Below are 15116 nucleotides of genomic sequence, written 5' to 3' on the forward strand. Positions count from 1 at the left end.
AAGTTACAAATTCCCAAGGAGTGGATTCCAGATCACTGAGAATTTGTTGTGTACAGCTGACAGGGTTCTTTATAACGATGTTGCCCACTGATAGACTACAATAACAAATAGGACCTTAAGAGGATTGAGGCTGGTCATTGGCAGAAAGCTGACATCCAGTGATATACAAGTCTTCCTGGAGGCACACACATCACTCGTCAGATCCTGTGCACCTCTGTCACAGATGGATCTGCAGGGGATTAAGGTTATACTCGCCATTCCAAGTAGTGGGGCTCAAGAGCAACTATCTAGCTAGAGCCCACTGCTAGGGGACATGTCCTAAAGTCATTTTGCACAGCAACACACTTGATAAACTTGGGGGAGAATCTGTGGATGTTGTGTTCATTGTCTATCACCATATAATGACATTAGCACAAGTTTAGCAGCTTAGAACACACACTTACTACCTCACAGTTTCTGTAGGTCAGAACCACAGCTTTAACTATGTCCTCTGCAAGGTTGCAAAGAAGGTGCTGTCCTGCACTGGCCTCTCATCTGAAGCTTTCACTGGGGAAGGGCTTAGCCATTGGGTCCTGGAAGATGTCTGCATTCCAGAACTCTGGAACCTATGACTAGATTACCTTATGAGGCAAAGCGACTTTGTAAATAGGATGAAGTAAAGGATTTTAAAATGGAGAGATGATTCTGGATTATCTGGGTGGGCCCCATGTAATGACAAAAATTCTTTTAAGAGGGAGGCAAGATGTCTAAAGTCAGAAAAGGAGATGTGACCACAGAAGCAGAGGTTAGAGTGAAGTGGTTTGAAGATGGAGGAGGGGGCCAGGGGCCAGGGAATGCAAGCAGTCTCTAGGTTTTAGCTTTGCAAGATTCATTTTGGACTGACCTCCGAAACTGTAAGATAATACATTTGCATTGTTTTAAGCCACCAAATCTGTGGTAACTTGTTACAGTAGCCATAGTAAGTTCATACAGCCTGGGAGAAAAGGTCCTTGTCAACAACGAAGCATTATATGCATGTAAACAATTAGTACTATTTCAGTATCTTACTTTGAAAAACATTATCATTTAAATCAAATGACCCTGTAGAAAAATGTGTGTTACACATAGACAAAGGAAACACAGAAATTCTCAGTGGAAACTCTCCTAATAGAGTATTAAATGAAAGGCTCTATAGGCATTTAGTTCTCCATTAAATTCATTTTAAATCCCACTTCAAAGCATTCCGTGCACGTGGATTGTGGATCACTTTGTGATCACTTAACCTACTTGTAAAAATGGCAAATGCATGGGACACATCCCAGACGTACTAAATTATTACACAAAGCTATTTCAAATACAACTGTGGTCAGCTGACTAATGGTCCCCCAAAATAGCCAAGTTCTAATCATAGGAACCCATGAATGTTACCTTATATGACAAAAGGGGCCTTGCAGATGTCATTAAGTTAAGAATTTTTTCTTGGATTATCAGAGTGGATCCTAAATGTAGTCTCAAGTGTCCTTTAAAGAGGGGGGGTGGAGGGAGATTTTACTGCAGAAGAGGAGAAGGTGATGTAATGATGGAAGTAAAAAATCAGAGTTGTGTGCTTTGGAGGTGGAGGAGGGGGCCACAAGCGAAGGAATACAGACAGCCACTGGAAGCTAAAAAAGGCGAGGAAATAGATCTTTCCCTAAAGCCTCCAGAGGGAAAACAACTCTGCTGCCCTTTATTTTAGAATTCTGAGCTCCAGAACTGTAAAACAGTAACTTTATGTTGCTGTAAGCCACTTGGTTTGTGGTAATTTGTTAAGGCAGAAATAGGGAAATAATATAGTCCTCCATTAATGATGTTCCTCCATGATTTCTCAAAAAAAAAAAAATATATATATATATATACACACACACACAAATAAATTTGCTGGTGACTCCACTTATTTATTAGTTTATTTTTTAAGCAAAAAATGCACTAAATGCAAATTATATATAAAGTTACATTTTGGCATTACCATTTTGAGCAAAGACAATTTTCTGCACATAAGAGTTTTTACTCAGAGAATATCACATAGAACAAATTTGAATTGCAGGCCATATTTGCTTTGTGAACATGCACCAAGTGTGGGGGGTAGAAAGGAAACATTTTCTAGAGGCCTTGAGTCAAGGCTCCAGGGTACAGCTGCACCATTTTCATGCATTTCAAAGCGCTCTGGTGTTTTGCCTTTATTTTGTCCTTAAGGCGTTTTTCTGTGTTATATCTTTAAGTGCAATTTAAGTGAAAGGTAATTATGAGCCCCAAGATTAAAATCTTGGTTTAGAAAGTGGTTCAAAAGAATATAACTTTCAGAAAATGCTTCTTTCCTATCCATTTTTGTATCAACCATCACCTACTGTTACCACCTAATATCAAGTCACTCCATTGAGGTGAATGACAAACTTTTGCAGCATTATATTTTATGTACAAATTGCATTTATTGTTATTCAAGTTGCCAGGTTGGTATTAATTAGACAAACTTGCTCTCATTTTTCTATTAAAGCAATTCAGCGAGAGATAGGTGCCTGTGGCAGACACATGAATCTGGTTACAAGCTCCTTACAGAATTTCCTAATGAAAATTCAAGCTCGAGAACCACTGCCTTAGAGAATCATAGGGGAACATTTATTCCAGGCAGTCTCTTTTCCATCACATTCCCTGTCCTTTCCCTTTCAACTGCTGGTGTTTGCAAAGGGAAGGCAAATTAATATTATTTTCATGAGCATATTATAATTTTGATGGAAAAACTGAGATCATTTTAAAATCACATAGTCCAACTAAAATGGATTTTTCTCAATTACTCGCTTACTCCCTTTCAATAAAACACTTGATTCCAAGTAGACTGCAAGTTGGACAATTTCCGGATACTTAGATGGAGTACATTCATCGAAGGCATTCCTAAATAGTTGTCAAATTTTGACAAACCTAGATTGGAGAAAGAAAAAAAGAAATGCATAATTCATCCCCATGCCCAGGAAATGCAGTATGTAATCACTGCATACCCCTATGTGCATATATATGCGCACAGCCACACCCATGCCCACAACTGGCCTAAGTAATCACAACTAGGAAGAGTGCAGCCTCAACTAAGGGTACTTTTTGTTTTTGCTTTTATCCCAGCAGTTCTTAGTGCTCTCCTTTTTGTCTGAAAGGCTAGAGAAGTTTCGACCCCTCAGCCCAGCGTGGTACTTAGCTAACTAACATTTCCTAAGGGTTCCTCTTCCCACCTGCCCTTATGGCATTTTTCTGGATTAAATGCACTTTAAGTGAAAAGCAATCATGAGCCTCAAGAAGATTAAAAACTTAGTAAAGAAAATGACTCAAAAGAATACAACTTCCAGAAAAAGGCTCTCTCCTGCCCAGTAGAACAGTCTGTAGGGTAACAGGTGGATTTTCCCCATATTTTTATTCCTTAAAGTTTATTCATTCATTCATTACATATACAAACATACATTCCTTCATCTAAGAGAGAACAGATGTTGCCCATTTTGTTACGATGAAATCATAAGTGTGCAAAACGTGTACCGCTGATGCTAACACATCATTACTAACACGAGATACCCGTGCTGACCTTCATTTGCAAGGGACACTCAGGCCAATGGTGGACAAGATAGATAGTCCCTATCCTCACAGACTTTAAATTAAATGAGGAAAACAGTTGCCTAAGAATTTCATTATGTTATGAAAAGGGATATGATCTGAGAAGTGTGAGGTGCTAAACAGACACCTAATCTAATCTAACTTGCACAGTGCAAGATCGGTGTGTGTGTTGGGGGGAGGGTGCTGCATTAATATTTGCTGAACTGAATTCAGTGCTTGCCTTCCACTTCCTTAGATTCTCATCATTGATTGTTAGAGGAAGCCTATGAGTCATTCTTGACTCTCGATATTAATAACCATGTCTTTGGTTTATTAGCTTCTCAGTATGTTTACATAAGAAGGAGAGGGTTGCAAAGTCTTTAATATACACACAGAGCTCTGGGCTTTTAAGGAAGTACTTCAAGAAATGATGCAGTAAAACATAGTTAATGAATATGTATGGAGTACATACTATTTTCAAGGCTTTGGTGGTAGATACAAAAATGAAGTCAATAGTCCTTGTTTTCACAGGTCTTAAATGCAAATGTGTGTGTATATGAGACTGGTGGACAGGAAACAGGAGAAATGGAGTTGGGAAGAAGAGAACAAGTCAAAGTATGTACACAAGTAATCAAAGAAGGAATCTCGTTCCATAAATGAGTCAGAAGATAAGAGCGTTTGTTCAGGATAGAAATATTGTCCTAATGTAATTTCTTTTAGGAGAAAACAAACAATGAGCCCAGAACAATGGGAAGTTCTGAGAAAACAGCAGGTGATATAACCCCTGCAGGATGGATGTTGGCTCTTCCAGGAGGCCCTCCCTGAACATACTCCCCACTCCTCTGAGTCTGGTAAACCGACCTCCTTGTGCTCCCCCTGGCTCCTGTACTAACCTGATATTTGCACTTAACCATATTAAAAGGCAACTTCACCTTGCCCCTTACATGTCCTTTACTCTAATGAGATGATGAAATCTCAAGGCCAGCCACATGCTGGGGCATTGACACTCTGGCACCTAGTGACTGTGTCTAACCCATGGTAGACACTTCATTAACAGCAGTTGAGCTGAACTGGGTACCCTATACCATATAAAACATATCATAAGTTCTCAATAAAGGTTTGGTAACTTAGGTGGTGCCACTTTAGAAATCAATAATTGTTTTAAACAGAAGTCATTAATTTCTTTTTCTTTCTTCTTTTTCTTTTTCTTTTTAAGACAAATTCTCTCTCTGTAGCCCAAGCTGAAGTGCAGTGGCATGGGCACAATCACGGCTCACTGCAGCCTCAACCTCCTAGGCTCAAGCAATCCCTCCACCTTAGTCTTCCCAGTAGCTGGGATTACAGGTGCACATCACTACACCCAGTTAATTTTGTTTATTTTTTGTAGGTCTCACTATGTTGCTCAAGCTGGCCTAAAACTCCCGGACTCAAGGAAGTCTCCTGCCTCAGCTTCCCAAAGTGTTGAGATTATAGGTGTGAGCCACCACACCCAGCCTGTCATTAACTTCAAGGGCTAAATTACAAGGATTTCTTGAGTTACCCAAAGATTCAATTTTCTAAATATCAGGTTGAATAAAACTTAGCTATATGTGCACCCCCAGAAACCTGAAATATCTAGAAATTGTGGGAAGCATCACTCAAAATCTCAGTAAATCAATATTGCCTAGAATCCTAACCAAAATAAATTTTCACTAAACTCCATTGTGATTTCAGAATTAACGCAGATTTTGTAAGAGCGCCATGGTGAATTACAGACCTCAGTCTCCAAGCCCTGTGAGTTTGCCTCTGGCAGCCATACTGAAGTGAAGGTAATTAACACAGTTCATCTTGCAATAGGATGGTGCTTTCCAGACTGTTTGAAATTCTATGGGCATCCCACCCAGACCCCAGTAACCCTTTGAAATATGCTGAACCATGGCAGTTAACACACAAGGGGATCATTAAATGAATAAGAGAAGGCACAGAAATCACAGTTTGTAACTGAGATCATTTCATGGGCAGTTTGCCAGCTATTTGGGAAAGTCTAACACAAAGGTTTTTTAATATGAGGTATTTATAAAGTGTAGTGCTATGAATCTACAAAATCACTTTAAAAATTATTTTAAAGGACATTGCCTTTCAAATTATTTTCTAAGTCCTGTGCTTAAAAATTATTTTGATGTAAAAATTTAGGAGGCAGGATGATAATACTACTAAATTTTAGCAGTAACAGAAAGTAGTCTTCAGGACAAATGATCACAACGTTTTCTATACATAGTCACTGCCATCTACTATGCAGCAGAAACCATTCTCGGATATCAAATTATGGTCACCTTTGTCCAGACAATAATGATAACACAGGCAACACTTACCGAGCACAGGCAGTGGTTTTGAAATAGCCGGCAAGGCTGAGAAACAATGATTTCACATCTTGAGCGAAAAAGAGAAAATATTTTAAAATCATTTTAAAGTGACCAAAATTGGAATGAAATACAGGCATCATCGCAGTAATCTGGGAAACGGTTACTTACAAGCTACAGTTATCATCAATGAACATGTGAAGACACTGGCTAATATTTCTCCCATAAACCATCTGAAACAACAAGATTGCTCTGATTTAGCATACTAACTGTGCATTTCCAAACTATGTGATTTTCCTAGACTTACTATAGACTTAGGATTTCAAGGTTTATTATAAAAACTACAGTAATAAAGATAGTGGTATTGGAAAATGGACAGACATACAGATCAATGAAAGAGAGTAGAGAGCCCAGAAGTAGACTCATGCAGCTAGAGTAAACTAATTTTAATTGAGATGCAGAAGCAATTCAAAGGGAACATACCATCTTTTCAACCAATGGTGTTGAAACAATTGGATATTTACATGCAAAAAATGAACCTACACATATATGACACACTGTACACAAAATTTAACTGGAAATGAGTCATCGACCAAAAATGTAGACTGTAAAAGTGTAAAACTTCTAGAAGAAAACATAGGGGAAAATCAATATGACTTTGTATTTGGCAACGAGTTTTAAAATACAATACCAAATGCACAATCCATGAAAGAAAAGAAATGAATAACTGGGCTTTATCAAAATGTAAAACTTTTGCACTGTGAAAGACATTGCTAAGAGAATGAAAAGACAAGGTACAGTCTGTGAGAAAATATTTGCAAATTATGTATCTGACCAAGGACTTCTATCCATAATATATAAAGAACTCTTAAAATTAAATAAGAAAATAAGCAACCCACTTGAAAAAATGAGCAAAATATCTGACCAGACACTTCATCAAAGAATATATACAATTGGTAAATAAGTATAAAAACAGATGTTCAACATCGTTCATCATTAGAGTAATGCAAATTAAAACGGTAAGATACCACTGCATGCCTAGTAGAATGGCTAAAACCCAAACAACTGGCAACACAAAATGCTAGGGAGGACGCAGAGCAACAGAAACTCTCATTCACTGCCGTTAAGAATGAAAAGGGTGCAAACACTTGGAAGATGGTTTGGCCCTCGCTTACAAAGTTAAACGTAGACTTACCATAAAACCCAACAGCTGCACTTGGTATTAATTCAACTGAGTTGAACTCTGTGTCTGTATACAAATCTGCATGTGATTCTTTGTAGAAGCTTTATTCAAAATTGTCAAAAACCAGAAGCAACCAAGACACCTTTCAACAGGCGAATGTATAAACAAACTTTATACATCCATACAACGGAATATGATTCAGCAACAAAAAGGAATGAGCTAATTGTAGATTAGCATATTTGTTATTGCTGTGGGTTAGTATATTTTCTTAGAGGAGGTGAACAGTTTTCTATATTAATCATATACAAGCAAAATATTCCATGGCAGAAATAATTTGTTCTGAAAAAAATAAGAAATTAAGGGAAAGCAGAAATGGTGGGAAAAACTGAAGTCCCATAAGTGATGGCAGCAGCAGCAGCCTATCTGTGGCTGCTGCAAAGACCTCAGCTGCAGTAGGGGAGGCGTGGCCAGGGTTGTGTGCTTCACAGAGCCTGAGGGAGCCTGGAACAGGAGGAAGCCCAGACAGGAGGGAGCTCAGAACAGGAGGGAGCCCCATCCTCCTAGGAGCAGCTGCAGCTGCCCAGTCACTGCTCTGAACCCAGGTTTCCCTGCACTCTTGGGGGCTTTGGAAGCCCCCCTGCCCCAGCAGGCTTGGAAGCGCCTGCTCCTGCCCCTGGCCTCTCCCTGCTCGCGTTGCCTGCTCTGACTTCAGAGCAAAGTTGTGGCTAGGCCCGGATGCTATTACAACCTAGCAGTGACCAGACCCCACACTTGTTTGTTCACACACCCCTCACCACTTCACACCTTGCTTGTAAAGGCTCAACATATATCTGAATAAGAGTCATGGCAGTGAAGAGATGGAGATCTAGATCACCCACACCTGTATATTCCATAGCATATTTTGTCTGTAAAAAAGGTATTCAGACCGGTCAGACCTAACAGTCCCTTTTAAAAACAAACATTTCATTTAATAACTGTAATGCCTTTCTTATCCTGAAATAAAGTTCATAAGTAATATAACCCATCTACATAAGTAATCTAGAGATGATTTAAATTATATGGGAGGATATACATAGGGTATTTGCAAATACCACATCATCTTATATAAGGGGCTTCAGTATTCAAGGATTTTGGTATCTGAGGGAAGCTCTAGAATCAAACCCTCTTATGTATTAAGGGACAACTGTATTCAATGCTTGTACTTTCCCGTTATGAATAATTTATATCTTGAAAGATACGAATTATCCTGTCTCTCTCTGTCTCTCTGTCTTTCCCACCCCATTCTCTAACTTTATTACTACATCTATCTCTATTGCACTTCACAACTGCACATTGTTCCGTGGTGTGGACAAATTTAATTTATTTATTCAGTCCTCTATTTATGGACATTTGGGTTGTTTCTATTTTCTGCTATTACCAAAATGATGTGCAAGAGACCCAAAATAGCTAAAACAATCTTGAGGAAGGAAAAAGTTGGACGACTCATGCTTTTCCACTTCAAAACTTACTACACTGCATGCAAAAGAATGAAGTTGAAGCATTACTTTATGCCATATACAAAGATTAAGTCAAAATGAATTAAAAACCTAAATGTAAGAGCTAAAACTATCAAACACAACAAAAGATAGGTGGGAAACTTCATGACAGTGGATCTGGCAATGATTTATTGACTGTGACACCAAAAGCGGAGACCACAAAAAAGAAAAAAAAATTGAGAAATTGGGCTACATCAAAATTTAAAACTTCTGCACATCAAAGAATACATTTGATAGAGTGAAAAGGCAATCCACAGAACAGTAAAAATATTTGCAAATCACATATCTGAGAAGGGGTTAATATGCAGAAAATATAAAGAATTATTTTAACTTAACAATAAAAAGCAAACAGCCTGGTTTAAAAAGTGTCAGAGTACTTGAACAGACATTTCTGTAAAACAGATACACAAACAAACATCAAATAAGTGCATGGAAAGATGGTCAACATCATTATCCATCAGGCAAATGCAAATCAAAACCATAGTGAGGTATCACACCACACCCACCAGGATGGCTTTAGTCAAAAAGACAGACAATAGTAACTGTTCAGGATGAGGAAAATGTGGATTCCTCATACATTGATGGTGGGGGTGGGAGTGTAAGATGGTGAAGTCCTATTGGAAAACGTTTCAGCAGTTTCTAAAAATACTAAACACAGACTTACTATATGCCCAGAAACTCAATTCCCAGATATTTAACCGAGAAAAATGAAAATGTATGTCCATACAAAACTTATACACCAGTGTTCATAGCAAGATTATTCATAAGGGCCAAAGAGTGGGAAAAACTCAAATGCCCATCAACTGATGGAATGGATAAACAAAATGTGGTATATCTATGCAATGGAATGTTATTCTTCCATAAAAAAGAATGAAGTATGATACATACTACGACATGGATGAACTCTGAAAACATTATGCTGAGTGAGTCAAACCAGACACAGAAGTCCACATATTGTAGAACTCTATAGGAAATGTCCAGAATAGACAAATTCATAGAGACAGAAAGTACATTAGTGGTTTCCAGGAAGTGGGAGAGGAAGAAATGGAGAGTAACTGCTAATGGGTACAGGGTTTCCTTCTTCAGTGATGAAATTGTTATAGAATTATAGTGGTGATGGTGTTACAATTTTGTAAATGTACTAAAACCACTAAAAGTGCACTTAAAAATAATTTCAAAATACTGCTTAAAAATGCAATGAATAGTATTTTACATATGTCATTTCACACAATAAATTATTTGAAAAGGTATGGCCAGGTCAAAGAAGACATGTAACTTTAAACTTGGTTGACATTATTGAATCTCCCTACCTGGGGATTGGGGATTTTTTTTTTTTTTTTGAAGATGGAGTCTTGCTCTGTCGCTCAGGCTGGAGTGCAGTGGTGTGATTTTGGCTCACTGCAAGCTCCACCTGCTGGGTTCACACCATTCTCCTGCCTCAGCCTCCCGAGTAGCTGGAATTACAGGCGCCCGCCACCACGCCCGGCTAATATTTTGTATTTTTAGTAGAGACGGAGTTTCACCGTATTGGCCAGGATGGTCTCGATCTCCTGACCTCGTGATCCACCTGCGTCAGTCTCCCAAAGTGCTGGGATTACAGTTGTGAGCCACCAGCCCCCGAACTGGGAATTTTAAGAATAAATTGTTAAAAAATTCACAGCAATGATGGAGCACGTCTGCTACTTCACAACTTTGCCAAAATATGTGACCAAGCATTTGAATTTTTGCCAATATGATGGGTGATGATGTCACTGGGTAGATTTATTTTAAAAAAGAATAATATTTTTGTGGTTTTTATTTTCAAAATGTGAATCATTTGAAAGAGATGACAAATAAATACAAAAAAGAAAAGAAAATATCTTCGGAAAAATCCCACCATATACTAAAAGTTATTAATAAAATCTGGTGAATATCCTTTTGGAAATCCCTTTACATGCATTTTAAAACTGTTATTCTAAAATGAGCTCTAACATGCATACAGCAAAGCCTATAAAGTATACAACTCGATTTTGATTTTTTAATATAAACACCTGTAATTGTTACCCAGATCAAGATACAGAGTATTTCCTGCACCCTATAATGTTCCTTGGTTGTCCCTTTCAGTATATACCCTTGGAATTAATCACTATTCTTACATCTATAATAATTGATTTGTCTTGCCTTTTCTTGAATTTTATATACACAGGTTGAGCATCTCTAATTAAAAAATTCAAAATCTGAAATGCCCCAAGTTTGAAACTTTTTGAGTGCCTACATGATGCCACAAGTGGAAACTTCCACACCTGACTTCATGCCACAGGTGCACAAAATTACTTAAAATATTGTGTAAAGTTACCTTTAGGCTGTGTGTATATGAAACATAAGTGAATTTTGTTTAGATTTGAGTCTCATCCTCAAGTTATCTCATCATGTATATGCAAATATTCCCAAATGTAAAAAAAAAAAAAAAAAAAGTCCAAAATCCAAAACTCTTCTGGTCCCAAGCATTTTGTATGAGGCATACTCAACCTGTATGTGCAAACATATTGACTTTCCTGTCTGTCATGTGTCACTTACATATCTATGAGAAATATCCGGCCAGGCGCGGTGGCTCATGCCTGTAATCCCAGCACTTTGGGAGGCCGAGGCGGGCAGATCACAAGGTCAGGAGATGAAGACAATCCTGGCTAACACAGTGAAACCCCATCTCTACTAAAAATACAAAAAGTTAGCCAGGCGTGGTGGCGGGTGCCTGTAGTCCCAGTCACTCAGGAGGCTGAGGCAGGAGAATGGCATGAACCCGGGAAGCGGAGCTTGCAGTGAGCTGAGATCGCGCCACTGCACTGCAGCTTGGGTGACAGAGTGAGACTCCGAGTCAAAAAAAAAAAAAAAAAAAAGAGAAACCTCCACGCTCTTGCCCACATCTATACATTTTTAGTCAATTTTTAATTCAAATAAACATTATTAGAATAATTTTAGATATGCAGAGAAAGCAGAAAATTAGGACAGAGGGTTCTCATGTGGTTCCCAGTCAGCTTTCTCTATTATTATTACTGCGGTATGTTTGTCGCAATGAGGGAACATGGTAATGTACCAACACTGGTACATTAGTACAACAAGAGTTTTGGAAAGTCCTGCTCAGATAATGTGTTGAATGTCCCTTAATTTTTTTTATTTTATTTAATTAATGTATTTATTTATTTATTTTGCTATTTTTCTTTTGGTAGACTGGGATTTGGAAGACCACAGAGGTAAAGCACCATTCTCACCACATCTATCCAGGGGACATGCAATCAGTGTAACTTATCCTCGTTGATGCTGACTTGTTCACTTGCAGCAGTGTTTGTCCAGTGTCTCCACTGAAGAGTTACCTTTCTTACCCACTTCCTTACTCTACTTCCTGGAAGACGTGTCTAAATGCAGCCCTCCCTCAAAAGATTAAGAGTTAAGCTCCACCTCTTAAGGGAGGAGTATCCACAAACATTAACCTAACGAACATTTAATTCACAGTCCTGTGAAAGGAAAGAAAGGGCTCTGAGATCAACTTGGAGGTTTGGAAAACACTAAGTGAAATAAAGCCAGACATATTCCCTCACCACATTATTTCACTGATTATTATACTAATGCACATCGTGGTTCTCCAACTTGGGATACAGAATGCAGAATTTTGCAAATTTATTTTTAACCACAGGAGCACCCCCCATACTCCACTTTTGTTCTTTTGGTCCCATTGTGATCTAAAAATGTTTTGCAAACCTCATAATTATCTGGGAAGCTTATTTTAAAATACCAATTCTCAGTAAATCTAAATTAGAATCTCAAGGGATGGGATCCAGGACTTTGTATTTTGAAAAGCAGCTCCTCCAAGTGATGCTGCTGTATTTGACCCTCAAAATGTGGGACTCGACAGCAGGCAGCCCTTGCTGGCCAGAGTTCAAGAACCATAAAGGCCCCTGGACTGTTGTATTCACTTTTGTTTCATTGATTCAACAAATATTGAAGAACCCCTGGCACTGAGGATGCTGAAATGAGGGAGACACACAATGCGTCTGCTCTCAGGCAGCTCATATTCTTCTAGGGAGAGGCAGATCCCATTGAAACTTCAACAGATAATCATGTCACAGTCAGGGGGTAATAAGTGCTTGAAAGAAAAGTAAAGCAAGGTGCATGTGACAAAGAGTGGCATGCTATTTATACAGGATTTTCAGGGAAGATCTCTCTGATGATGTGACATTTGAACAGATTTTGTAAAGAAGTAAGTTCACATGTAACGAGGCTATCTGGAGGGTTGTAAGAGGCAGAGTGAACAGCAAGTACAAAGGCCCTGAGACAGGAGTGGGCCAAGGAACTCGATCACTGCCCTGGAGACTTGGATAGGGAAAGAAAAAGAAGGCAGAGGAAGAACGTACAGGCCAGAGAGTAGAGAACAAACATATCTTAAGAAGACATAAAGAGACAATTTATGTGGGGATATGTAAATACAATGGGAAGGGTGGAGTCTCTGCAGGGACCCTAAGTCCCATAGTGGGAACTTCAAGTGCTTTTGAACTCCAGGTATACTTAGAGTATACCTGTAACAGGAGCCACTTTTTTTTGAACAAAAACCAATACATGGTAAAATACAATTTTAAGAAAGGTACTTTAGGTTTTGTATGCTTTCTAGGTATTTATTTATTTATTTATTTATTTAGGCAGAGTTTTGCTCTTGTTGCCAAGGCCAGAGCGCAATGGCGGGATCTCGGCTCACTGCAACCTCCGCCTCCCGGGTTCAACCAAGTCTCCTGCCTCAGCCTCCCGAGTAGCTGGGATTACAGGTGCCCCCCCACCAGGCCCAGTTAGTTTCATATTTTTAATTTGCACCATATTAGTCAGGCTGGTCTTGAACTGCTGACCTCAGGTGATCCTCCCACCTTGGCCTCCCAAAGTCCTGGGATTACAGGCATGAGCCACTGTGCCTTGCCTACTTTCTAGGTTTTGCATGCTTTGTGAGAGGATGGAGGTGGGCAAAGAGAGATAAAGGGAAACTTATCATGGACAGACAAATGAACAAATCTTAACAGCAAAGCTACCTAAAATGTTTTGTGGAATAAGGCAAAGAAATCATCAATCAGTTACAGCTTCACTAATTATGAAATACCACTGCATGAAAATAAAATCTGAATTACCTTGCACATGCAGAAATGATTAAGCACACAGCAAGCAGGATGGTCTGAAAGAAGACCTCTTGCAACAAACTGGTTTCTAATAGGAAGAAAAAAATAAATAAATTAGAAATCATTGCTGATTCAATCATCTTGGAACAAAAAAATCATCTCAAACTTCCCTTCTACCCACCCAAAAAAAAAAAAAAAAGTTTTGGAACGTATGTCAGTTCGAGCAAGGCGTCATAAATAACAAGATAAAATTACCTACTGTTATACAGGGCTGTCATTAGAAAATTTCTGCAACTAATTACTTTCTTCAATCACTATAAAATAAAAGACTACGCTATTTACACAGTTTAGGGCTGCCTTTTGATCTAACGTTGGGGAAAGGCTTTGTAGAGTTTACGATAATGTAAGAAATCTAACTCTGTGACTGTGATAATAATAATGTGTAAAATCTGTAAAGTGCCTTATAATTCACAAAGAGCTTTTATACGTTAGTTCACTTAAACAGCACAACAACCCTGTGAGGTGCATGCCATTATCTTAGTTCTGCAAAGAGAAGAATAAGACTAAGAGAAATGACGAACTCGTCCAAGGTCACACAGCTATGAGGTGTCACAGCCAAGATTTAAAAACCACATCTAGACAGAACATAACATTTTGTCTGAAGCAGGCAGGGAAAGACAATTGCGACTTCACATACCGGAAGTCTCTAAAGACCAAAAATGAGAACATATATTATGAAATATTTGTCTTTGCAAAACTCTTTGCAATCAGTACAATATTTCAGTACTGCCAAGCCACAGTAGAAACTACAAATCATCCAGCAATTATAAGCATAAGAGTGAACCTCAGTATTATTGTAATCACCTTAAAGAAATTAAAGCTGGTTTAAGGATTACCACATAAAAGACCTAAAGGAGAATATAAACAGACCTCAACTTAATTTTTGCCAAATGCTTCAAAAGCTTGATTTTGCAACAGTTGTTTAAAACTTGGAATGACTTTATGTTATGAATGCATTTATTTTTGCTATTTACGCCATGAATGAGGATTGAGTCAGCTAACAAAACCTACTTAGCCCATAATGCGGGTGGAATGCTGAAGATTGGCAATTCAAAATATCACAGTAGTAAATTATGTCACTGCAAATGTACAGTCGTTCATGTATATTGTGAATTCAGTTATTGTGGGTTCAATTGAATACTCAACCATCCTTCTAAAGTGTGTTTCTATTCTTAGCCTGCCCTGATTTCATGTGGAATTTGGAAAACATTTCCTCAGAAACAAATCCAGCTTGAAAAACTGCAAAGTTCACTAGACTTGGATACTGAAGGATGAATGGGTT

General features: G+C 38.4%; 1 protein-coding gene across 5 annotated transcripts in view; it reads right to left on the reverse strand.

The window, feature by feature from the left end:
- Window positions 1-1122: 1122 nt before the first annotated feature.
- TMEM71 (transmembrane protein 71) overlaps window positions 1123-15116 on the reverse strand; it is a 49323-nt gene continuing 35329 nt past the window's right edge. For 4 of the 5 annotated variants that reach the window (XM_008001581.3, XM_008001579.3, XM_008001578.3 and 1 more), the window contains 4 exons: window positions 13787-13862; window positions 6096-6157; window positions 5937-5994; window positions 1123-2931 (listed from right to left, as the gene is read on the reverse strand). In XM_008001581.3, the coding sequence (XP_007999772.3) occupies window positions 2916-2931; window positions 5937-5994; window positions 6096-6157; window positions 13787-13862 (212 nt within the window). In that variant the 3' untranslated portion in view covers window positions 1123-2915. The remainder of the gene's footprint in view (window positions 2932-5936; window positions 5995-6095; window positions 6158-13786; window positions 13863-15116) is intronic. The other variant, XM_008001580.3, reaches the window with a different exon arrangement.

This window comes from Chlorocebus sabaeus, chromosome 8, assembly GCF_047675955.1.
Source record: "Chlorocebus sabaeus isolate Y175 chromosome 8, mChlSab1.0.hap1, whole genome shotgun sequence".
Classification (NCBI taxonomy): Eukaryota; Metazoa; Chordata; class Mammalia; order Primates; family Cercopithecidae; genus Chlorocebus; species Chlorocebus sabaeus.